General features: G+C 43.7%; 2 protein-coding genes across 8 annotated transcripts in view; both read right to left on the bottom strand.

Annotated features, from left to right (window-relative positions):
* Positions 1 to 5,711, bottom strand: part of LOC133386190 (TSC22 domain family protein 1) — a 117,475-nt gene extending 111,764 nt beyond the window's left edge. For 6 of the 7 annotated variants that reach the window (XR_009763079.1, XR_009763077.1, XR_009763078.1 and 3 more), the window contains exon 1: positions 1,892 to 5,711. Coding sequence is in view for 3 of the 7 variants with exons in the window: in XM_061629866.1 (XP_061485850.1) it covers positions 1,892 to 4,713 (2,822 nt within the window). In the remaining 4 variants the exon portion in view is untranslated. The remainder of the gene's footprint in view (positions 1 to 1,891) is intronic. The other variant, XM_061629864.1, reaches the window with a different exon arrangement.
* A 17,257-nt stretch (positions 5,712 to 22,968) lies between these two features.
* Positions 22,969 to 25,882, bottom strand: part of NUFIP1 (nuclear FMR1 interacting protein 1) — a 34,807-nt gene continuing 31,893 nt past the window's right edge. Inside the window, exon 10 of the mRNA XM_061629869.1 lies at positions 22,969 to 25,685. Coding sequence (XP_061485853.1) covers positions 25,362 to 25,685 — 324 coding nt within the window. The 3' untranslated portion in view covers positions 22,969 to 25,361. The remainder of the gene's footprint in view (positions 25,686 to 25,882) is intronic.

The following is a 25,882-nucleotide window of genomic DNA, read 5'->3' as shown; positions in this document are numbered from 1 at the left end:
AGCCATTGTTCAAGAGATTTTGGAAAACTGTCATTTATCTTAGCTAAGTTAGGCTAAAACACACATTAATTTTTTTAAAAATTAAATTAAAATAAAAACTGAAAGGTAACTTTTCAGGGGGTGCGAGAGCATATTTTGGAAATCCAAGTTGTGCTGAGAGTGGAAAAGGTTAAGAACCACTGCTTAAAACTATCCCCATCCTCCCACTTTAAAGGAAATTGGCAACAATTATGAAAGATATTTATTTATATGAAAAAACGTACATAAAAAATCCAAACAACAGAAAAATAAAGAAAATGCAAACCGTATAGTACTTGGATACTACAATACTACATGAGTCTAATAATCTAGCAACAACCCCATTTTTAAACATATGTCTGTCATCCCACTATATTTCATTTGCTAGAGAAACCTAAACTGATGAGCCAATCAAGAAAAGCCTCTTACATAGTCCTAGGCTCTTTGTATGAGAACCAATTCAGCATAGTGGCTAGAATTTTGAGTTTCAAAATACTTGCTCCACTACAAAGCTCACTGGATAACCTTGGTATTTTGGCCTAACATAATTCACAGGGTCTCTTTGTGTGTGCGCAAGATCGTTCTGAACTCCTCAGAAGAAGAGTGGATACAGCTGTAACAAATAATGGATCCACATTGGCCATGCTTTTGTAGACTGTATCAAAAAGTGACCCTGCTCCTATTTAGCAAATTTGGGAGATAGGGAAGCAACTGGTAGGTATTTTCCAAGATCCTTTGTTTCTGGGTTGGTGTGTTTTGTCAGCTTTTGTCTGAAGCAGGTGTTTTGCCTTTTCTTTACATATCTTGTAAAAAAAAGATTTTGTACATATCTTCCGCTTGTTCTGGAGGGCTTTTCTGAGCATGAAATGGGGTACCATGTGGTGCCCAAAACAGGTGCTGTGCCCCTGGGCCCAGAAAGGGTGGGGACTCCTGACCTATCAGTTCAATGAACCTGATTATAGAGCTATTATTACTGCTTTTCATCACTTAATAGTTTTTAACCCTTTTAGGGTTAAGGCCACCATGATGGCTGTTTGAAGAAGTATAGGTTTAAATAATATCACCACTATGATCTTACATAGAAATAATCTTTTAAAGCCAAATGGTTAATGAGAGATGTAATGCAGTATCAAGATGGCTCCAATAAGGTAAAAGTGATACCACCACCACCCCACCCCCTGGTTTGTCAAGTACATCTGTTTCAGAAGATTTCACACCTCATGGAGCTACTGGCCTCTCTATAAAAGGAAGGCAATAACACCTAAAAAAACCTGAAGTTGCAAAATAGTATCTGGAAAAGTAAAAAGCAAAAGAAGAGAAAAAGGATATCAAAGTTCAGAATGGCTTGCAGGAAGTGACTTTTCTCCCATCCCATCACCCCCCCAGTAAGTGGAAATGTGTAAACACTTCCATAGATTCTTTGGATGCATTCAGGTTTATATAAATATGCATGTTAAGAGACTGAAATAGACTTGGTTTGGATTAAAATCTTGCTGAATATACCCAAGAGTACATTTCCCTGGTGTTCTTGAAATCAATGCACTTCCCACATGAAGTGATATTAAAAAAAGATAATGCTAACTACTTCAGGGTTATAATAAACATGAACTATATAGCTTCATATGGCTTGGAGTTACTTCCCCCACCTCAAGTCTTCCAAGTTAGTCCTTTTGGCACTACTGCCAAGGATGCAATCAAGCATTTTTAACAAAAGGGTAACTAACAGCAGCACCAGAATGAACAAAATCACTTTGTAAACATCTGTTATTAAGGCGACCTTTACAAAGCTTGCATTTGGTTGGAAATTGGTCAATAAGATAAGTGCAGTTTACAATATATCATTTGTAACATTTTTTCTTTGGCATGATCTTACCTCTCATCCTCACCATCAACAAGTTGCGTTGTCAGCGGAAGTACCTTAAAGGGGAAAAGAGAGGATGCCATGCTGCTGCCCCCATCTGAAATGGTTGATGATGCTCCAGCACCACTTTCACTGCTGGTCAGTTGGGGTAGGCCAACCAAGGTGGGTTCTGTAGAGCGCCTGGAGTCTTCACCTCGAGTTGTAATTGACTGAGCAACAGATTGGACAGAGAACTGGGTAGAGTTCAGTGGTACCTGTTGTGGTACATTTTGGGCTAAAGGCAAATTGATGCTAGTAGATATCAAGGAAGGCTGAGGTGCATTTTGGATCAAGTTCCCATTTTGCAAACCTGAAGATTGTGCTATGTTCTTTAAAGGAGGCAAACTCATAGGCATAGGGGGCACATTTGCAGCAGAATGACATGGGACAGGAACAGCACTAACAGAAGGTACAGGACTAACAGCAGGCAACTGTTGGCCAGCCATTCCTTGAGCAAGAGATTCTGCTTTCTGTACTGGTAACAAAGTACTCTGTGGAGTAATAACCAAGGGCTGAGGAAGGCTTGATGTGCTACCTTGCGACCCAGGATTAATAATGCCTGTTGGAACAGGGGGCACAGCTTGGGAAGATGGAGGAGCAGCACTCTGCGGCATCACTGAAGGGGCAATTTGGTTTGCAACAGGTGGTTGCTGCACCTCAGGAGGTACATTTCCTTGTTGTCCAACATTCACCATTTGAGCACTAGCTCCCACAATTGGCACTGCTGTCTGAGCATGTGTAACAGGCTGAGAGGATGCTACTGTCAAGTTTGCTTGTACAGAAGGCTGCATACTTGGTGCCTGAGCAACAGGCACAGGGGTACCTGTTCCTACCACTGTAGGACCAGGCTGCATAGAAGAAGCTGGAGCCGGAAGCATCTGCTGCTGTTGTACATAATCTGGCATAGGCCCTGTGACAGAATTTTGATTCACTGGTCTAACATGCCCTGGAGCCATCTGCATAGGCATCTGTTGTGGTGGTGTTGGGTGCTGTGCCTGTCCTTGCCCATATGGTAATTGCTGCGATTGTGGCACAACTGGAACCGTCTGCACAGGTTGTGTTGATTGGGTGGTGAATGGCAGCTGCTGTGCCATGGTTGGCATGGCAGGCTGCTGCTGGCCACCTACTAAATTTACTGGAGGAGGAATAGCTGATGCAGGAGGCTGGACCCCTTGCTTTTGCTGAGGGTAATTTACATCTTGAGGATGAAACTGCACCTGTGCAAGCTGCACCTGAGAAACACTCTGGGATATACTAGGTGCTGGCGCAGGTTGAGGGCCAGTACTGCCAAAATCCATCTGCTGAGAACCTGCGCCCGGAAATGCTTGCTGCTGTACCACAGTCGGGGCTCCTATCTCCCCACTTCCCACACTTTCTGTATAGTGACTCAGTGTGCTTACATTGCTACTAACTGAACTCCCACTAGTGCTCTCCCTTTCAGAAGTCACTTCAAGCGGGTTTTGTTTTAGAGTGTCTACCGCTTTATTTGCAGCTACTCCTTCTGTAACTGGCAAGGGGTTCTCTTTGTCATAGAACTCTGTACATGTCCATCTACCCTTCTTAAAAGGTTCTGAACTAGAATCCAGTTTCACAACTCTGAACCTTGATGTGCTAGCTGCAGGCTGCAGATGACTAGATGCTGCTGCTCCTCCTGCAACTGGATTTCCACCATGACTGACAGCACCAGAGGAAGTACTTGTGCCATTGCCAACCCCACTCAAGATAGCCGCATTAACACTGCCACTAGTTCCTGACAAAGGAGTTATGCTACCAGTACTTGTGATGTTACTCAGATTCATAAGAACAGGACCGGGCATGCTGCTTGCCCCACTAGGGCTACCACTAGCCACACTGCTTAACGTGCTGGTAATAGCTCCAGTGGCTGAAGTGACCCCAGATGTATTAATAGTGCGGAAATGAGACATAAGAGCGCCCACAGGCATACCAGCGGATGATGCAGCAGAAACTGGCACTGCAGCTGTTGTAACACTATCAGAGCTTCCAGGAGTAGATAATTTTCTAAATGATGGGCTAGATGGAGGTCCTCCAGGAACCGTTGGTCCACCCATCCCAGACTGTGATGCATGGTGATGCCCATGGTGGTGGTGGTGGTAATGATGTCCATGAGAAGGGTGAATACTCCCATTGATCACCAGACTCTGTTGCTGGGAAGGATGTGGCAAAGAGGGATGCTGCTGCTGGGGAAGGTGAGGCTGGTTGGGAGAGACAGCCCCAGGACTCTCAGCCTCCTGGAAGTTATTCAGAGTTTCTTCTGAGGAGCTCCGCTCAGGTTCCCCCAAGTCAGTAGCCCTGGACAAAGAAACATCTAAGATCTCAGAAGAGGATAAGTCCTCCGTGTGGGACTCGTCGAGGTCATCGTAGCTCTCTGTGTCCTCAGCGATGCTGTTGTTGGAGCTGAGGCTGGCTGAGATCTGGGCTGGGGTCACACTAGTGATCTGGAAACCGCTTTTCTTCTTCATCTGGGCCCCTGCCTGACTGAGGGACTGTGGTGGTGGTGGCTGCGGCTGAGAGAGGAGGGCCAGGCTCTGCAGAGGAGGGGGCAGTGGGGGCTGCAGCCCGGGAGAAGAGGAAGATGCTGCGGTAGGAGGAGGAGGCTGAATGAGCAAGGGAGGCGGATAATCTTCCAAGCTGCTGCCTCCAACGCCACTAGTGCTGATGCCTGCTGTACCCAGGGTCGGCACGACGACGTTGCTGCTGCTGCCCCTTCGAGGAAGCATCGCCGGGTGCGCCATCTTCCTCACACTACTGTCTGCAGCTGAGTCAGGCTGGTGCATTGACTAAGGGCTATTTTAAGGAGCAATTCCCCAGAACGGAGGGCGAAAGGAAAAAGAGACCAAGCAGAGACACGCGCACCTCACAACTGACTGGCTGGGGCAGCCAAGCCCGAGAAGGGAGAGGGAGAGACAGACACACCGGCTCCTAGGGCAGTCCAGTCGGCAGCACCCCTAAACGCCCTCCTCCCTCCCCTCCCGGGAATATGACACTCAAGCCCTGGCCATTCACTTTCTTCCTCGCCTAGTCGAGTTCCCTCTCTGCTGACGAGCGGGTGAGACGACTAACAATCCTCGCCGCCCGGCCCCCCGCAACTAGCTCAAAAAGCCTGCAAAAGCCCCCGCCTCCCAACCTCTAACTCTTCCCGGTAGAACGGAGTAGGTTTCTCAGAAGGGAAAAAGCAGCAGCCGGCCATGAAAGAGGGAAGACCTCGAAGAGTAGGAGCAGCCGCGGTGGCGAGGCTACGTACAGTCCCGGTGGAGCCGGCGGGCGCCAGACACTGCCCCATCAGGAGCAGCGGCAGCAGCGAGAGACGGGGGGCATTCTTGGGGATGGGTGGAGACACACGAGGGGAAAAGTTGACGCAGCCGGGCAGCCCCTTTTTTCACCCTTTCTTTGTGCCTGCGCCGTCGCTCTCTCGTCTTTGCAGCAGAAGCCAGCAAGCTTCACGAGCAGGCGGTGAGGCGAAGACGCTGCGCTCGCCTCCTCCTCGGCTTGTTCTCTCTCCGCCCGAGACCCCTTCCCTTTCTCTCCCGGTTTCCCTGTTCCAGAGTCGGGGGGAAGGGGGGAGGGAGTGAAAGATGGCGCTGGCGGCGCACGCGCAAGCAAGACACAGACATAAAGGATTCGTCCGGAGTGAGGGAGGTGGCCCGAGAGCTTCGGCTCAAACTGGCGGAAATTGCCGAGACGGGTGGGGGTGGGCTTCGACTAGCAAATCCGCAAGAGGGAGGCGGCGGCTGTCGCCAACCCGCTCTCCTTCCCTTCTCCCCCGTGCCTGCTCGCTCGCTCTGCCAAGGTGCTTTCAAAAGCCCTGGAATGGCGGAGGGGGTGGGGGCGCGCCGGTATTTTCCTTCCCCCCCCTTCTCGCCAGCCTTTTATTCCAAATCCATCCGTGTCTCGGGCAGTTAGTGACTATTTGAGAAGGGTTTTGTTTTGCTTTGCACGGGGACCGGCCGAAGAAGGAACCTTCTTTGTGCCAAGCCAATTTAGAGCTGCTGCGTTTTCGCATGTGCTGTTTGCCATGAACAGGGCCGCCAAGAGCGAGTTCACGCCCTGGTGGAAAAATATTTTCGGGACCCCCAGCAAGGGCGGACCGGCTAAAAATCTTTACGTGGGATTTGTACTGATGTGCAAAAAACCCCCCCAAATATATTACCCCAAAACAAAAACATATGCAACACAGTCGGGCTCTCGGCCCCCTTCCGGGCCCTGGCAATTTGTACCAGCTTTCCCCCCCTCTCGTCGGCCCTGGCCACGAACGCGCTCTTGGGACACTGGCGGGCGACGGCAGCAGCGGATTGTCAGCAGGCCTGCTGTCTATCGAAAGAGGCGTTAAAGTCAGTAAGAATTTTCGGCGTCGTGACGTGCTGAACACCCCTCAAGGAAGTTCGGAAGTGCTGAAGTTCGTAATTCGGAAGTATCTGAATCAAGTGAGGTGGGAGGCTGCGTTCTCCTCCACCCAGAAAATGGCTGGGGGGCAACGCCCATACCTTCGCATTAAAAATTACCAGCTCCTCAAGCGAAGATAACAAACCAGTATCATACTAGCCATGAGAACAAACTGACCCTGCCCCACCACTACCTGGCCGGTATGCAGTGAATGGATTCCTACCTCTTTATAAGGAGGGAAAACTGAAAACACATTCTGGCCACATACCGAGCCCCACAGCATAACCTGAAAGCCCTCTCCTGTTGGCCAAGCCAGAATCTCCCTGGCTGAAGTAGAGCTTCTGCACCTTAAAAACTGTATTACTTGTTTAAATTAAGCAAGTGAACTTTTCCCTTTCCCTATATTTCCAAGAGTTTCGCCTGCTGCATTTTTGCATACCATGCACAGAACCCTTACTAAGAAAACAATTGTTAGAACAAGATTTGAAACAAATGTTATATAGGAGAAAGCCCACCTATATGGTTCAATGTATGTGCAGCCCTGTCTACATAACCCTTTCCCCGTATGAATAAAGAGAAAGATAATTTAACCTGTGTCATCGAGGCCTGCTTCAGCCTTTCAGCCAGTCAGATTCAGAGGTGACAATGATCAGGTTTCTAATCTGGGCAGAAGGATAAAAGACCAATGTACATCTATAACTTGTTACAGGCCTTGTTTCCAGAATACAACACAGACACAGCACAGGCCCTCCTGCTTCTTACCCTATCTGGCTTTGGGAACAGCATCCTACTGGATGCTCCTGGAGATGCATAAGGCACATGCTTCAGCTTCCTCTTAATATCAAAAACACCTTTTACTTTTTTGTTTTTAAGTCGTTTGGGCACTGTTAACTAATTTATTACAGCATTTCCATTCCATGCAGCTAAATTTGATGCCTTCTATTGTGACAATTTCCAAAGGAATAATTGTGTTAGTCTATTGATGTAGCTTAAAGACTAACATTTATGACATTTACAGTGTTTAAGATACACCATTTTGAAGAGAGGCAAATGGTTTGTTTCCCATAAGATGTTATGATGCATGGAGGCAGGCATCCAAAACAACTCTGATTTGTGTCCTTCTAAACCTTTTCTTCCTGATACTACAAAAACTGATTATGTAGGTGTACAGAATCCTAAGTCCAGTTCATAGCAGCTACCATGAGAATTACGTCCATGCAGCCCTAATGCAACTTGCACTTAATGGGCACTGAAAGACATACAGCTCTTCACCCACACAAATAATTAGTAAATCCTGCAAGATTACCACAGGCCAGGTCTTGCAGGTGGGAGTCATCACCGTACAACAAAATGACTGGGCAGAAAGGTATTTAAAACAGGCTAATTCAGCAACCCACAATCTTAGCCATACTAGCTGCTTTTGTATCCTGGTATTCTTGAGATGGAATTAAAAGCAGGTGCTTGGACTGGTACCAGTTGTGGCAACCACTTGTCCCTCCTTGTGTGCCATCAGCCTACCATCACCAATCGAGGTGCCATGGGATGCTTAAGCTCAGGCATTTGGGCATGTTCCATTCCCTGTCAGCTTTGTACATCATGGTCTTATTACTGTTCATGCTTCCATTGCTGCCTCAAGTAAATCGTATTTACTTCTACCCCTAAATGGTGGCACCTGAGCTCCATTGCTCATTAGAGGCTCAGTGACCACAGCAGTATTAAAAGGAAGGGCACATTACCTGTGTTATAGGCAAGCAAAGCATGTTACCAATGAGTATCTTTGAGTGGCTGCATGTGGGTGAGGTATACTACCATACTATGGATCTCTGCATATGTATCTGGACTGATGTGTTTTTTAGTTAATTTTTAAATTGTTATAAATGGCTTTAGGCGTTATGTTTTTAGAAGAGGGCATATATTTCTTTAAAAAAATAAAAATAATACCCACACAACTGTGAACTTTGGGCACCTTGTAATAATTGTGCTGCCATGTTCAAGTCCACAATGACCAGTGGTATCACAAATGGAATAGGATGAGACTGCTTTCCCAAAATGAGCCAAAGTGAAGTGACCACTCATTGCAAGGTGACCACCTGAGACCATCTTACATCCTATTTGGCCTGAGGGTGTGCACTGTAGGAGACATGCTACTTTAAGGGTAGTCAATGTGAAGCCCTCCAGATGTTAGATTCCATTTCCCATCAGCCCCACCAAACATACACAGTGGTTAGAAATGATGGGAATTGGAATGCAACAACTTCTAAAGGGCACCATGTTGGCTATCCCTGCTCTATTGGTTCCCCAGTTTGCCCCTTCCAGCTAGTCTTGTCCATTCCATCATTTTATTTTATTTTTTTTATTTGTTTCATTTATAGACCGCCCATAGCGAATAGCTGTCTGGGCGGTGTACTTCTCTGTGCCACCCTTTTTATCCTGCCTTTACTGATCCCTCCCTTTATTGGGTCTCCACCATCAGCACTACCTTGTCTTGCCATGTTAGTCATCAGGATGATCATACCAATAATCAATAGCATCACGGGGGGAAAGAAGCAGATGGGTTTCTGAATATTGAGGTCTTGTCCAACTCCTCTAAAACAATGGTTCACAATTAGTCTTTGCAGACCACTTAGTGATTTTTCTGCCTGTTGTAGCAATTGATCTGCACTGTGGTAGAGGCTATATGTTTTTTCATTTTATCTTTTTGCTTTTGTATTACAATTTGCATTCACAGTCTGGGAACCCTTAAAGGGAGGGTTGGTTGTGAAGATAGAAAGGTGGAGGGCCTGTGATTCAAGGTCCCTGGTTGAATCCCAGGGGATAACCTCTTCCTAGTACTTTGGAAAGGTGCTGCCAGTCAGACTAATAGTCTAACCCAGGCTTACTCTGATTTGGATGTTCACATCATTAACTCCTGTGACAGGACCATTGTTAGGGAGAGGCATAGGGTGTCCCAAGACTACTCTTTTGAGTGGGTCTCAGATCTCCTGCCATTTCTCCCTGCCCCCTTTCAAAACAGAACAAAAGGCATGTTTTTGTCCTTCCTTTGCTTATAGTGCAGCTGGGCACATTGCAAAGTGCAGTGCTAATGAGACCTCAGCCACCCATTATCTTAATTTCCCAGAGGCATCTACGTATATAAATTAGCATAAACAAATGTTATGCAAATTTATGTCATGGCACTGTGGCCCAGATGCTAGCAATGCCTCTGCCCCATGAACTACAGTAACTACTTTCTTGATCATTTAGACCCGCAATGTTTAAGTTACAGGTTTCAAGTGGTTTAAAATTGATCAAGTAAAGAACAATCAAAGGGCATGATATAGTAAGATGACCTTTACTAGTTTTTTTTAATGTTGTTATACTAATAACTAATACTACTGATAATACTAATATCCCACCCTTCCAGTAGGAGCCCATTGCTCAGCATCACAGAAGAGACTTTAAGTCTGTTATCCTATGCCCACGTGCCTGAGAACAAGCCTTAATAAACACAGACTTCCAGTGACTTGCACTGAATTGAACTGCACAGACTGAAAATAAATACACATCTCCAGAAGCAATTAAACATGCATGGAGATGCTCTTGAGTAGCCAAAGGAATACCTAATTCTTTTAAATAAAATCTAAACAATACATGCCTCACACTAAATATGTGTTAATGCTCCCCGAAACTAAGTGCTAGGCTACTCCCTCTGCCTTTGGACAACTTTACATACACGTTGAGAACAAATCCCCTTACTTACTAACATGGTAAACAAATTGTGTCAGTGGAGGAATGAGTGTCTGAGTGTTAGATGTGCAGCCTGGATTTTTTTCCCTGTATGTTGGCAGTGTGTGACATCCTCCCCCCGGCACCACCTGTGAAGCTCTCACTTGTGGCTACCAGCAGACAGGAACGTCAGGTTTTCTTCTTACCCTTTACAGCTCTAGCACAGATTTCAACAAATCCCCCTGCTAGGCCTCACTACCCCACACTCTGTATCTCTTATAGCCTTTAGACTGTGCCTCAGTCTCTGCCAGACATGAATGAAACTTCTCTCTTCAAATTTTAACTTTTCCACCTGTATCTCAGCATCCAATGCTCGTTGCTTCTCCCTCTTCTCAAACTCCATTCTCATCCTTTCAGTATCCATTCTCATTCTCTCAATTTCCAACTCCCGCTGTTTTTCTTTCTCATCAGCTTCAAAGACCCTCTGCTTGTCTTTTTCCTCAGCCTCCCATCTTAACTTCTCTCTTAAATATTCTATATAAGCGGGATTGCTTGAGTACCCTTCTGGGGTCTCTTCCCTGACAGGTTGTTTTTGTTGGACAGATGCGAATACTATCAATGCTACTCGCAATTCATCTACCCCTTTACCCTCGTGAGGTAAATTGAATGTTATGCACTTCACCACCAGCTCTTCTCTTTTCATCTTTATATATTCAGCCATGTTTTAGGAGTTCACTCACACTTTGCCACACACTCTTTGCCAGTCACTCTCACAAGTAATCTTTGTTTGTTATTTCTTTTAGCCACACCACTTTTAGGGACTCTCTATTGTTCGTATCCCACCGCTACAGCCACCACATGTGACGTCCTCCCCCCAGAACCACCTATGAAGCTCTCACTTGTGGCTACCAGCAGACAGGAACATCAGGTTTTCTTCTTACTCTTTACAGCTCTAGCACAGATTTCAACAAATCCCCCTGCTAGGCCTCACTACCCCACACTCTGTATCTCTTCTTTATTTATTTATTAAACTTACATACCGCCCCATAGCCGAAGCTCTCTTATAGCCTTTAGACTGTGCCTCAGTTTCTGCCAGGCTATCTCGATACCTTGTGTCTATGGGTATAGGTAATTCACAACCCACCCACCCCTGCAGCCTCTTGTCTCTGAAGCATACAGCCCTGGGTTTCTCTGTGGGACTGGATACACTTTCCTCCGATCCACCACTGCCACCATTCGATACAACTGTTCAGCCTTGGTTACTTTGCTATCCCCCCTGGTATGTGTTCCCAGCTGAAGGAATCAGGCTTACGTTTAACCAAGAAAGTATTTATTAAGAATTAGCAATAACAAGATTACTGAAGGAATGTTTCACAAGCGTATGGTTTCATCTATATTCTGTTATTTTATTATTATTATTATCTTTATTTATACCCCGCCATTTTTCCAAAACTGGAACTCATGGTGGCTAATGTTAGGTACTTGACTTCTTACTAATTGCCTCAGAACTCCGACTCACTCTCAACAACAACACCGACCACCATCCACCTCCTCAATTCACCACTTCCAAACACCTTCTAAACACCACCACCTCCTCAACCTCCCAGATTCAACTATCATTCTTCCATTTATACTCCCAGCCATTCAAACTCTCAGCCAATCATCCAGCATTCTACTGCTCATGTACTCCCCGCTCCTCTTTCACTCCACTTACCATATGTCTTCTATATAAACAGCACTTACCATATTTACAATATAAACAGGAACATCACACAGTGCACTTAATCATATGTGACACATGTCCAGTGATACACTTCTATCTGATATTTGTGTCAACAAATTTAATCTGGTGGAAAGCACTTTGACCCTACTGCTAGGTATTAAAGAGCTATGTTTTTAAAAACATAGTAGAAGCCCTGCTTGTGTTCAGGAAATCACCTTAAAGTTTTGGTACAATTTATTTTGAAAAACAAGAACTGCATGTGTATGGGAACTGTTTTTAAGATGTTTTTATTATTTGGTTGCTTGTTTGCTGCCCTGGGCACTTTTGAGAGGAAGGGCAGGATATAAATGTAATAAATAAACAAAACAGAAACTCAGGCCGTTTCATTGAGGAAAGGCTTACGTATATTTGGTGGGTTACGCTGGGTGGGGTGCAGAATCTTTACACAGGTTAGGGTTGCAGTGAAGGCCAGGGAAGGGGCCTTTACGGTTGTGGGGCCTACGTTAAGGAACAGCATCCCAAGGGAAGTATGTCTGACACCCACCTTTGATCATACAGCTGCAGTCCTAACCCCACCTTACCAAGGGGGAACCCCCATTGAATTCATTAGGACTTTTGAGTAGAATGTAGTTTGACTTCTCAGTGGGATTTACTTTTGAGTAAGCCTACTTAGGATCAGGTCTTATGTTTCTCAATATATTGTAGAAAAATACTGTTACTACAAATGGTTTTAAATTATTTATTATTATTAATATTATTGTTATTCAATTTATGTCTCACACTTTCCTCCAAAGGAGTCCAGGGTGGCTTTTACTGTTATTACTGCTGTATTAAAATGGCATGGAACCTCAGGGACCACCTGAAAGCTTTTATCCCAATTAGATCAGAGAGATCATCTGTAGGAGAGGAGTGTTATTGGCTGCTCCTCCCCCTCTTGCCCCCAAGTTGGTCTAGATCCTATATAAAAATGAAACCAAGCCTTCAGTATTAATCGGCTCAGTCTTGTGGAATGCTCTTCCAATAGAGATTCAACTATCACTGAACACCTTTCTATGCCACCAGGTTTGTTTGTTTATTATACAGCCACGAGAGTGGCTGTATACTATAGCCAGCATGGATTTTTCACATTCCGCAATGTTAAATGGAAAATATCCCCCCATGCCATTCTGATGCTTCCCATAAGCTCATTTCAAAACAAAACCTTCCAAAACTTATAGTTCTGAACTCAGAAACGCTTGCTTAACAACCCTGTCAATTTTCATGGCGATACACAAAACAGTCAGAGAGAATCGAGAGTTCAAAGTCTAGAAAGAGAGAAAAAAACTCAGAGCCCTTTTGGACCTTTTTCTGCGAGTTCTCATAATCCGTTGAAATTCATTAAAAATCAGCCATGTTCACAGAGTACCTGTAATCCTAATACTGACCTTGCCCCATACTCTGACCTTCATCTACTGCAGTTTAAAAGTTAAAAAAATGCCTGGTTGATTTTTAATTAATTTAAGAAATTTTGGCTGGAAGCCTATTATAACGTGGAGCATGCTCAGTAAGGACCAACTGTCAGTGTTCTAAAAGCCTCACAGCTGCTGGGCTTGGCTAATCAGAGGGCCACACCCACACCCGACTCGATTTCACTTGAGACAGTCATGGCTTCCCTCGAAGAATCCTGGGAAGTGTAGTTTGTGAAGGGTGCTGAGAGGAGACTCCTATTTCCCTGAGAGAATGGTTAACAGTCAGCCACTCTGAAGGTCTGTGAGAGGAACTCACCTCCTAGCAACTCTCAGCACCCTTCACTAACTACACTTCCCAGGATTCTTTGAGAGAAGCCATGATTGGCTTTGAGCCATGGGTTTGAGAGAAGCCATGATAAATTCTTTTAAATTGTTTTAAAAAGATGTGTTTTTAAATTTGTATATTTGTTTTTTAATGTTTTTAGTTATTTTATAAAGTGCCCAGAGAGCTTCGGCTATGGGGCAGTATATAAATAGACTAAATAAATAAATAAATAATGATTGTCCAAAGTGTAATAGAGGCCTGGTGTGGATGTGGCCAGGGACAGCTTTGTTTTAAATTTGGGTGGGAGGTAGGGTTGCCAGGTTCAGAGCCTGAGACTGATCCTGTATCTTTAGGAGAAGAGAAAGTCAGCCAAGTGCCGGTGTTCTTGCAACATTGTAATGGGAAAAACCACAAGGTAGAATTGTCCCTTCCCTCTGCCCAACTGTGAAAGATACAGAAGATGTCTTGGTTGGCAGGCCCAGCCTGGTCGGTTTTACCTATCCTAATCATGATTGCATAGGAGTAAATCCAATTCAACTCAAATCATACAAATGATCAGACCTGCCTTTTCCGTCCTTCCCCTTTCCTCTCCCTTTCTCCTCCCCTGCCCTCTTCCTTCTGCCTCCTTCCCTGTCCACTTCAGGCTTCCCTCCCCATGGTCATTTTTACCTATCCTAAGCATGATTGCACGGGAGTAAATCCCACTGAACTCAATAGCCTAGGGGGGTTATGGGAAAAAGCTGAAACAGAAGTATGATATATATTCTTTGATTACTGCAACATTTTGTACTTCTACTTTCTGAGAATTTGGCATAAACCGCTTTCAGATTTTCAAAGGGGTTTCTATAAAGCTGGATGCTCAGAATTCATTCCTGCTTTTATGCAGGAGCTGACAAACTCTGGTACAGATTATATTCTGCAATGCAGTGTGATCTAGCACATGCAGTGGTAGTCAATATACCTTTAAAAAAACTGAGGGAAAAGATTGCACAATCTCTCTGGCCAGAGAACTATTAGCGAACTGATCTTAGGGTGCTTCATGCATTGTTTGGTCTGTAGACTGTATATGTTATGAGAGATGGGAGCAAGTGATGTTCATACATGGAATATTTGTTTTGTCAGCCAGCAAATTGTACATAGGTAGAAAATACTGTTGATCAGGATCATATGTACACACACACCTATTCCACCCAGCCTTCTGCACCTCATTGTCTACAAAGCAGTCAGTATATGACTCAGCGCCTACTTAACCTTTCCCTAGTTAAACATGTACTTTTTCTAGGTGAAGGATACTGATGCTTTCTACGCAAATCAGCTGCAGCTCCTTCTAACCCACCATAGAAGAGAGGGAGCAGACAGCTATCTCTTTCCATATTGATTGTTTGGCACCTATTATTACCGATGACAGGAGATTTAAGAATTTCCAGAGTGGTATAAGGTGCCACTGTACTCTTAGGAAATGTAGACAGTCTATACAACATGCTCCCTGGGTATTTCTTTCTATGTGATCTGTATTCTGTGGACTGTAGCATTGTGTACTGCAGTCATGTAATCTATATTTAAGTAATTTATAGCCTACTAATCAGAAAGATGATCAGAGCAGGATAAAATTACTATATATAAAATAATAAAATTGTAGGGTTAGGATGAAAGCGAGAGCTGGGACTTAAACAACAAACAGAACTTATCATAAACCTGCCCAGGCAGGGGAGGCCCTTGTCCTGTGAATAGGTGTATCCACTGTGTGGGGACACAGGATATGTCTTCTCTGTGGTGGAACCTCATCTGTAAAGCTCTCTCCCCTTGGAAATATCATTACTTGGTTTTCAATGCTGTTTTAAAAATTCACCTCTTTGTTACATTTAATGTGGAATTTCAGCTTAGAGCATCTGGTAGATCAGCTCACAGATTATACAAGTCTGCATCTCTGTACAACATTAATTTGTGTTGTATTTCGTTTTTGTTGTGCTTTCTGTTGCTTGTTTGTACATGTTTTTGTGATTTTTTACTATGATATATTGTATTTTATCTTGTTTGTTCACCGCCCTGAGAGCTATTCTGCTAAGGGCGGTATATACAGTGAAATAATAATAATAATAAAAACGACCACATCTGTCCTTCTTCTCCTCTCCCCCTCCTGCCTGCTCCCATCCCAGTCCTCCCCTCTGCCTTCCCCCCCCTCCCTCCTCCCTTCCCCATCCCCTGTGGTCAGTTTCTCCTATCCTAAGCATGATGGCTCTGTGTGTGTGTGTGTGTGTGTGTGTGTGTGTGTGTGTATGTATATATATATATATATATATATATATATAAAAATCCCACTTAACTCAATAAGCATGCAATCCATTCTCAGCAGGATCCCATTTCTTACCTCCCGGATTAAAAAGCAAGGAAATTCACTAATATGCAAAAAAGACATATTTAAAGTGACCATCTCAACTATATCAACTGTCTTAATAATGTTGCTTCCTCCCGGCTAAAACAAGATCAGCACAGGACATATCTTCTTTCTGTTATTTGGGCTGATTACAGGTGTTGCCATCACACCATATGCTCAGAGGCACATGTTACCAAATTCTTCCAAGCTACACAGCAAGTGGATTGGACTGTGAAAGACCAACCCACATTGTGTTTGCATTTTGACCAATTTGTAGGGCAGTCCAATATCTCAGAGAGGAGTTCAGGTCTCCCGCTCCCCTGGTGCATGCACTATAGCTGCCCAATTTCCCTGCTTTTTAAAGTTTGGTAGAAATATCTGTGGGCTATAGGTACATTCTTAAACCGCAAGGTTTTTTGCCTATTAGTGAATGAGATCTATGTCCTGCCCTTCCTCCCAGTAGGAGCCCAGGGCAGACAATTAAAGAAAAAAATCTGTTATAGTTAGCTGGCGATTTTTGATTTTGATTGCTTATACATTTGTTGTACACTGCTCTGATATTTTTTATGAAACTGTAGTATATAAGTATTTTTAGATATAAAATAAACAGAATACATACACAATTAAGTTTGGTTGCTACAGCACCGCTAAACTGATCGACAAGCACAACTCTTGTTCCCAAAGTGGGGGTGCCACATGTCCCTCCTACCCTTCCAAATCACTCCCACAACACCTTTAATTGACTTCATCCATTTAAAGCTTCTCCAGCCTGTTCCACCAATTCAAGGCCTTACTATCAACCATTACAGCTTAGTCTCCATTTCAGAGGCAGAATACTTCTAAATCTCAGATGTATTTCCATTTTTATTTTTTAAAACGTGTTTTATGTTTTCATATTGTAAACCACTCTGACATTTTATGATATGGTGGTTTAGAAATAGTTTTATAAATAAATAAATGCTGGAGACAAGCAGGGGAAATTGTTGTGCTTGTGCCTGCATTTAAACTCCCAGAGGCCTTTGGCTGCCTACTGCTTGAAACAGAGTTGGACTTGAAGGAGCCAAGTGATTAGTTGAGGGCTATAAAGCCAGAGGTGTGGTCTGAGGCCCAAGCATTACCTCTATCATTTCAATTAATTTCCGTGCATTTCTGATTTCAGTTCCTCAATTTACTTTCAGTAGTTACATTTTCTACAGATTCCAAAACATTCATTTTTCACACTGATCCCCCAAATCAATTCCCCTTTGATTAATTTACCCCAAACAATAATTTCTTCTCCTCAAAAGAGAATAAAACACAATTTTCCATCATATTTTCCCACTGGGCCTTTCTTCAGTGAAGCCCAATCCTCTTTTCCGTTCCAGCTTAAAAGGGCACAATTTAAAGCAGGCAACCACCTGATGGGTCTGCCAGCCCAGCTTGCCTCTAATACAGTACCGCCTCTAGGCTCCTATGTCTCACAACTTTGCAGACAGCTGTGTGATGTTCTGACTTCCATCATAAGAGAAGGAAAGGTGTGGGTAACCTGCATGAACTGTTTTTCTGCTTTTGCACTGGTGACAAAATACTTTGCACTTCTGAAAAGCCAAGACATTATCTAAGGCAGCCTTTCCCAACTAGAGGGCCACCAGATGTTGTTGGACCACAACTCCCAATAACCTCAGCCAGCATTGCCAGTGGTCAGGAAAGATGGGAATTGTGGTCCAACATCTGGTGGCCCATTAGTTGGGAAAGGCTGATCTAAGGGGTGGGGGAGGAAGAGAAAGAATGTTAGCAGTTGATTGAATCGATCCTCTTAAGATGGTAGTTTGGCCCATAATGAAGTGCCAGCTGGTACCCAACTCCCAGTTACAGCTTGGGATTTGCTGTGATACAACTGTCTTCGCTGTTAAGGAGTGGGGGGTGTTGCATCAGTTAAGTGCAGTGGGATCATGAATTCAGCTTTCAGGTCCCAATTTTTTTTAAAAAAGCATCACTGTTTTTTCACTTTGTTATTTAAAAACAACACAGGGCAATGTAGCCCACAGCCATTCTGTCTCAAATTCTCATTTTGCAGAAAAGTAATAGCAGTAAGCAGTGAAATGCTCATTTATGTATGTGAGATCTTGTGGAGAAATGTCTCAGTATCAATATATTTGGTAGCTTATTCATTTTAAATACTCAGCCAACTTCTCAAAGGCTGAGCCTAACGAAATAAAGATTTGGTGGCTTTAGCTCATACTCGTTTCTGCTGTTTTGATTATGATAATTCCTCCTGATATGTTTTGAAGTGTCCATGAACCCGAGAGTTTAGCAAGCACAATTAGTCCAAGAGACCACCCTGTAGCAGCCTAGCATACAGCTCACCAGCTGAATGCCTGTCAAAGGTGAGAGAAGAACTGGCAAGATCAGTGACTGCATTCAGCAACTGTGCAGAAAGACCTATTAACTCTGAAGCTAGAATGGCTGAGGAGGCCATGAGACTGTCCCGGCCGTTTTCTCTGCACCGACACAAACTCGCTGCTAAATGTATCACATTGGCATAGTTGACTCTCTTTCCAATTGAAACCTAGGAAGAAAGAATGGCACATAATTTCTATGGCTGACAAGTACATAAGAAAATTACTTCATTTTTATTTATTTGTTAGATTTACACCCTGCCCTTCCTCCCAGTTGGAGCCCAGGGCGGCAAATTATGAGCAAAGTATCACCAAGCTAGGTTCACTAGAAGTGGAAGATGATGAGTATTGCTATCTCAAGTCGACTACAACTTATGGCGACCCTATGAATCAGTGACCTCCAAGAGCATCTGTCATGAACCACCCTGTCCAGATCTTGTAAGTTCAGGTCTGTGGCTTCCTTTATGGAATCAATCCATCTCTTGTTTGGCCTTCCTCTTTTTCTACTCCCTTCTGTTTTTCCCAGCATTATTGCCTTTTCTAGTGAATCCTGTCTTCTCATTATGTGTCCAAAGTATGATAACCTCAGTTTCATCATTTTAGCTTCTAGTGACAGTTCTGGTTTAATTTGTTCTAACACCCAATTATTGGTAGTATGCGCAAAGCTCTCCGCCAACACCACATTTCAAAGGAGTTGATTTTTCTCTTATCCACTTTTTTCACTGTCCAACTTTCACATCCATACATAGAGATTGGAAATACCATGGTCTGAACGATCCTGACTTTGGTGTTCAGTGATACATCTTTGCATTTGAGGACCTTTTCTAGTTCTCTCACAGCTGCCCTCCCCACTCCTGGCCTTCTTCTGATTTCTTGACTATTGTCTCCATTTCGGTTAATGATTGTGCCAAGGTATTGATAATCCTTGACAAGTTCAATGTCCTCATTGTGATTAATGCCTCTCTGTGAGAGGGGGTGGTCCCTGGCTGCCTGAAAGAGGCGGTAGTGAGACCACTCCTGAAGAGACCCTGCCTGAACCCAGAAAAAATAACTATAGGCTGGTGGCAAATGTTCCATTCCTGGGCAAGGTCCTTGAACGAGTGGTGGCTGGGCAGCTCCTGACACTCTTGGATGAGACCGATTATCTGGATCCATTTTAGTCGGGTTTCAGGCAAGGTTTTGGCACAGAAACAACCTTGGTCGCCTTGTATGATGACCTTTGTCGGGAAAGAGACGGGGGGGAGTGTGACTCTGTTGATTCTCCTTGATCTCTCAGCAGCTTTCGATACCATCGACCATAGTATCCTTCTGGGAAGACTGGCTGAGTTGGGAGTGGGAGGGACTGCATTGTGGTGGTTCCACTCCTACTTGGCGGCTCGGCTCCAGAAGGTGGTGCTTTGGGAACATTGCTCGGCACCCTGGACTCTCCAGTATGGGGATCCACAGGGGTCAGTTCTGTCCCCCATGCTGTTCAACATCTACATGAAACCATTGGGTGCGGTCATCCAGAGCTTTAGAGTGCATTGCCATCAGTATGCTGATGTCACGCAGCTCTATTTCTCCTTTTCATCTTCTTCAGGTGAGGCTGTCAATGTGCTGAACTGGTGCCTGGCTGCGACAATGGACTGGATGAGGGCTATTAAACTGAGGCTCAATCCAGACCAGACTGAGATGCTGCTAGTGGGTGGTTCTGACCGGATGGTGGATGTTCAACTTGTCCTGGATGAATGTTCTTGCATTCCCCGAAGGAGCAAGTTCGTAGCTTAGGGGTTCTCCTAGAACCATCTCTGTCACTTGAGGCTGATAGTCTTGGTGGCACGGAGTGCTTTCTAACTTTGGTTGGTGGCCCAGCTACACCCCTATCTGGACAGGGATAACCTGGCTTCAGTTGTCCATGCTCTGGTAACCTCCAAGCTAGATTACTGCAATGCGCTCTACGTGGGGCTGCCTTTGAAGATGGTTCAGAAACTGCAGCTTGCGCAAAATGCAGTGGCTAGATTGGTATTAGGGACCAGACGGTCCGAACATATAAAACCAATTCTGGCCCGCTTTGCTTTGGCTGCCTGTATGTTTCTGAGCTTGATTCAAGGTGTTGGTTTTAACCTATAAAGCCTTACACGGCTTGGGACCACAATACCTGATGGAACTCCTCTCCTGATACGAACCCACCCGTACACTACGCTCAACATCCAAGGCCCTCCTCCGGGTGCCTACTCCAAGGGAAACTGGGAGTCTGGCAATAAGGGAGAGGGCCTTCTCAGTGGTGGCCCCCAAATTATGGAATGATCTTTCTGACGAGGTGTGCCCGGCGCCCACACTGTTATCTTTTTGGCACCAGGTTAAGACTTTCCTCTTCTCCCAGGCATTTTAGTATGTGTTTTAAATTGTTTTTAAAAGATGTGTTTTTAAACTTGTATATTTGTTTTTAGTTATTGTAAACCACCCAGAGAGCTTCGGCTATGGGGCGGTATATAAATACAATAAATAAAAATATATTAAAATAAAACATCTTAAAAACATCTATAAAAAGCAATTCCAGCACATATGCAGACTGGGATAAAGCCTCTACTTAAAAGTTTGTGGTGGCCACTTGCATGGATCTCTGGATAGAGGAATTATGACCCATTTGCTCAAGGACGAATAAGAGAACTTCAATACCTTTCCAACAATGTAGAATCAGGTTTTGCACCAATGCTCTTTTTCAGATCCTACCACCACAATGGCCATACTCGCAGCCATATAGTATGTTCAGGAACTACAATCTATGAAAGAGTTACTAGAACAGCTGGAGAAAGCCAAGGCCACCTACAAATGGGCAGCTGACCAACATCATTATCAGGGCTGAGACATCGAAGTGGGAGACCAGGTATGGCTGTCTACAAGTTGCGACCATTACCCCATGTCATAAATTAGAAGCACAGCGAGTGGGACTGTTTGAAGTGGAAGCATAGATCACCTCTGTGGCTTATCACCTACATCTGCCTGTAACCATGCAGATTCACTCAGTGCAACTACTGACTCCAGAAGACACACCTCACCCCTACAGGGTGTGAGACTCTTCCCGTGCCTGAACTGATTGACAGACAAGAATATTAAGTGGAACAGATCTTCAGTTCCCACAGTGGCAAGCTACAATACCTAATCAAATGATCAAAAGACCATTCTTGGGAAGCAGCATCAGATGTACACACTCCTGAGTTGGTGCAACATTTCCATGGATGCTATCCATATAAGCCTAATCCTCAGGACTGTGGGGAGGACTTGCACAGGAGGGAGGTGATATCATGGACCCTGTGGAGAGTTCTTGGCAGAGCAATCAGGAGGAGGACTAGGATCCTGGGAGGGACCCAGTGGGCTGCAACGGGAGGTAGCAGAAACAGGAGGCTTCAGCAATTTAAACAATGACAGCTCTGCCCCCCTAGTTCCCACAACTGCAGAAATACCACCTGACAATGAGCCAGCCTCAGCCCCACCTCCCTTTAGAGCAGTTGCTTGCGCCTCCTCCAGGGAGGAAGAATCAGAGGCTTGACCAGAGGCAGTGTCAGAGGAGGGTCCGGCTTAAGTGCATTCACCCCCATTGCCACAGATGTGCCAGCAGATGTGCAGGTGTGAGCACATAGCTCCAGCTTTTTCACCTGTTTGTAGGAGTGCTCATTTGCTAACCCTGCCCTGTGCAGTAAAACCTTCCCCATGCAAACAGAAAGCACCCCGAGCCTACATAAATGGTGTCAAGGGGTGTGTCTAATTGCTGCAACAATGTCTTAGTTTGATTAGTCATGCCTGAGGGTTGGACTCGATGGCCTTAAAGGGCCCTTCCAATTCTGATATCCTATGATTCTATGAATTATTATTATTATTTCAATGTATATACCGCCCTTAGCAGAATAGCTCTCAGGGCGGTGAACAAACAAGATAAAATACAATATATCATAGTAAAAAATCACAAAAACATGTACAAACAAGCAACAGAAAGCACAACAAAAACGAAATACAACACAAATTAATGTTGTACAGAGATGCAGACTTGTATAATCTGTGAGCTGATCTACCAGATGCTCTAAGCTGAAATTCCACATTAAATGTAACAAAGAGGTGAATTTTTAAAACAGCATTGAAAACCAAGTAATGATATTTCCAAGGGGAGAGAGCTTTACAGATGAGGTTCCACCACAGAGAAGACATATCCTGTGTCCCCACACAGTGGATACACCTATTCACAGGACAAGGGCCTCCCCTGCCTGGGCAGGTTTATGATAAGTTCTGTTTGTTGTTTAAGTCCCAGCTCTCGCTTTCATCCTAACCCTACAATTTTATTATTTTATATATAGTAATTTTATCCTGCTCTGATCATCTTTCTGATTAGTAGGCTATAAATTACTTAAATATAGATTACATGACTGCAGTACACAATGCTACAGTCCACAGAATACAGATCACATAGAAAGAAATACCCAGGGAGCATGTTGTATAGATTGTCTACATTTCCTAAGAGTACAGTGGCACCTTATACCACTCTGGAAATTCTTAAATCTCCTGTCATCGGTAATAATAGGTGCCAAACAATCAATATGGAAAGAGATAGCTGTCTGCTCCCTCTCTTCTATGGTGGGTTAGAAGGAGCTGCAGCTGATTTGCGTAGAAAGCATCAGTATCCTTCACCTAGAAAAAGTACATGTTTAACTAGGGAAAGGTTAAGTAGGCGCTGCGTCATATACTGACTGCTTTGTAGACAATGAGGTGCAGAAGGCTGGGTGGAATAGGTGTGTGTGTACATATGATCCTGATCAACAGTATTTTCTACCTATGTACAATTTGCTGGCTGACAAAACAAATATTCCATGTATGAACATCACTTGCTCCCATCTCTCATAACATATACAGTCTACAGACCAAACAATGCATGAAGCACCCTAAGATCAGTTCGCTAATAGTTCTCTGGCCAGAGAAATTGTGCAATCTTTTCCCTCAGTTTTTTTAAAGGTATATTGACTACCACTGCATGTGCTAGATCACGCTGCATTGCAGAATATAATCTGTACCAGAGTTTGTCAGCTCCTGCATAAAAGCAGGAATGAATTCTGAGCATCCAGCTTTATAGAAACCCCTTTGAAAATCTGAAAGCGGTTTATGCCAAATTCTCAGAAAGTAGAAGTACAGAATGTTGCAGTAATCAAAGAATATATATCATACTTCTGTTTCAGCTTTTTCCCATAACCCCCCTAGGCTAACTCCATCTCCTTCTCTTCTACCAAAGGACCAACTAACTTGCAGATAAAATGCCAAGTTTTGTTATAATGGGTAGTTAGCACAAAAGACCCATCTCCCATATAATACTGTCTGCTGTTTGAGACCCGCTGGAGAGGCCCTACTCTGTATCCTATCAGTGGTGAAAGCATGACTTGTTGGGATGATGGGGAAGATCTAGGAAAGTGGCTCCCTCATCCCTGGCTTCTGCCACGGTAACATTTTATTTCAACAGCCCTTGGGCCTGCTCGTTTTAAGAATGTTTGATTTCCTGTGTTCCTTGAGCATAGTTTTACAATGAAAAGGGCAGGATATAAAGATTTTAATACATGCAATGCAAATGTTTACAGATGTGCACAATTTGAAAATTTATTCCTGCTACTTTGAGTCTGATTTTGCAGAGCATTAGAAAATTACTTCCACTTATTTTTGAGAGAGGGCACGTCTTCCATGTTAATTCGCATGTCAAAAGACTCATGTAAGCCCACAGATGCAATCAGCAGTACAATACATTAAAATGTAGCTATGTCTCTGTTGTCCTGTGTGGCAAGTGTGTCATTTATGTGAACAGCTATCCACTCCATTCTAGTACTTTTCACTACTATGCCATCCCAACTCCCTTGTCCATTCTTTGGTGCTTGCTATTGCATTGTGATGGTTGGCAGAAGTACACGGGCCTGGAGTAGAGAACAGTCTTCTCAGGGCTACAACTGCAGGTGGCTGTACTATGTCATGGACTGCCTTAATTGGAATGAAAAACAGATTTCAGAGTCAAACCAGGACCAACAGACAATGAGTCACTACAATTACAGGGGGTTTCAATGTATTATTTAAAATTCAGTGTATTGTGTCTGCCTTCCAAATGTCAAATGGTCAGTTTCTGTAGAAATATTTTATCAAGTGTTATTCTATTAGAATTGTAGCACAGAAGTGTGTGTGGGGGGGAGGAAATAGAAACACTGTTTAAAAAAAATCACATAGTCTGAAACTGAGCAACTGATCACTTGGTACATATTGCTCCACTATGATAGAAAACCATAAAATGTTTTGAAATTGCACCACATAAATAAAAATAAAATAATTGAAACAGCTTCAAGGTGGGTATGAGAAGAATGTGTCCTTCAATCTGTTGTTGGAGATAACAGGAATAGCACTGGGACTGGATAAACATTTTTAACTCTAATTTTTAAGGATCCATTCTTCCATTTTTTTCTCACAACAGCAACAAATACTAGCAGTACTAATTTTTAGTTTTACATGAATGCTGCACGCTGATGCTTCAGAAATTAGTTATTCTAAGGGCCCAGCTAGGCAAATTGATGGCAGTCACACTTCTTCAGGTGTCTGTCACGCTCATGCATAAAATGGGAGGGTGGGAAGGGGTCTAGTTTTATTATCAAAGGGCAGCACAGATGAGATCTGAACCTTCTCTGCCTTACCTCTTCACAATCTTTCCCCAATTCTGCCCACACCTTCCGCACTTATACTAATGGGAAGCTAGGCTAGGAGAAAAGCGCCTGAGGCAACTGACCAGGAGGCAAAGCAACAACAGTGAATGGTGCTGTCCAGCCTAGCTTAGCCCTAAACAAAAAAGCTACACCTAGACAAAAGCAGTATTAATGTGATGTCTATTCAAACTTAGGAGGTGTAAAAATAAAACCCTCAATAAAAAAATCTACAAGATCAAAATATTAACAAGATTAATTTGGATGCAAGTTTACATTAGGAGGCCTGCTTTTGTTTAGACAACATATTTTGATTCAGTATACAATTTGCTTACTTTCAGCATGAATCTTGAAATATGGATTACCAAAAGATTCAAGCCTAACTACCAAGTGTCACTTTTCATTCGCAATGGATTTCTGTGGTTTCCCATATCTCCTCATCAACAGCATGACAGGTTTGTGCTGTCCAAGATACAGATGCCTCCTTACTTTCACCTACAAATAATTCATTCTGTTGTACTGATTGATGGTTAAAGCTATGAGAGATGTTAGATTCACTTTGCCCGCCTGCCAATAGCTCTTTCATATTTTGGGAAGTCTCTCCAGTCCCCGAGTGTGCTCTTGAATCAGTCTGCAAATAGAGTCCGAAGGTATCATTTTGGAGGATATAGCGAATGCACTGCAGAATCACATTCCTTTCATGCCGTATGTCCTTTGCTAAGAGCTAAAAGAAAAACAGAATGAGGCATGTTCCCATCAACATTCAGAGAACTATACAAACAGAACTGCATACAGTGCTATGATTATAATCAGCAAATCGCTTTCCACAATATAGTGTTTTTTAAAGCGGAGATGAGAAATCAACGGAAATATCTGCCTTAGATATTTTACAGGTCTTGGAACTATGGATTATTCACTTAC

The sequence above is a fragment of the Rhineura floridana genome, chromosome 5 (assembly GCF_030035675.1).
Source record: "Rhineura floridana isolate rRhiFlo1 chromosome 5, rRhiFlo1.hap2, whole genome shotgun sequence".
NCBI lineage: Eukaryota > Metazoa > Chordata > Lepidosauria > Squamata > Rhineuridae > Rhineura > Rhineura floridana.
Note: the sequence above shows the minus strand (reverse complement) of the source record. Positions and strands in the feature narration are given on the sequence as shown.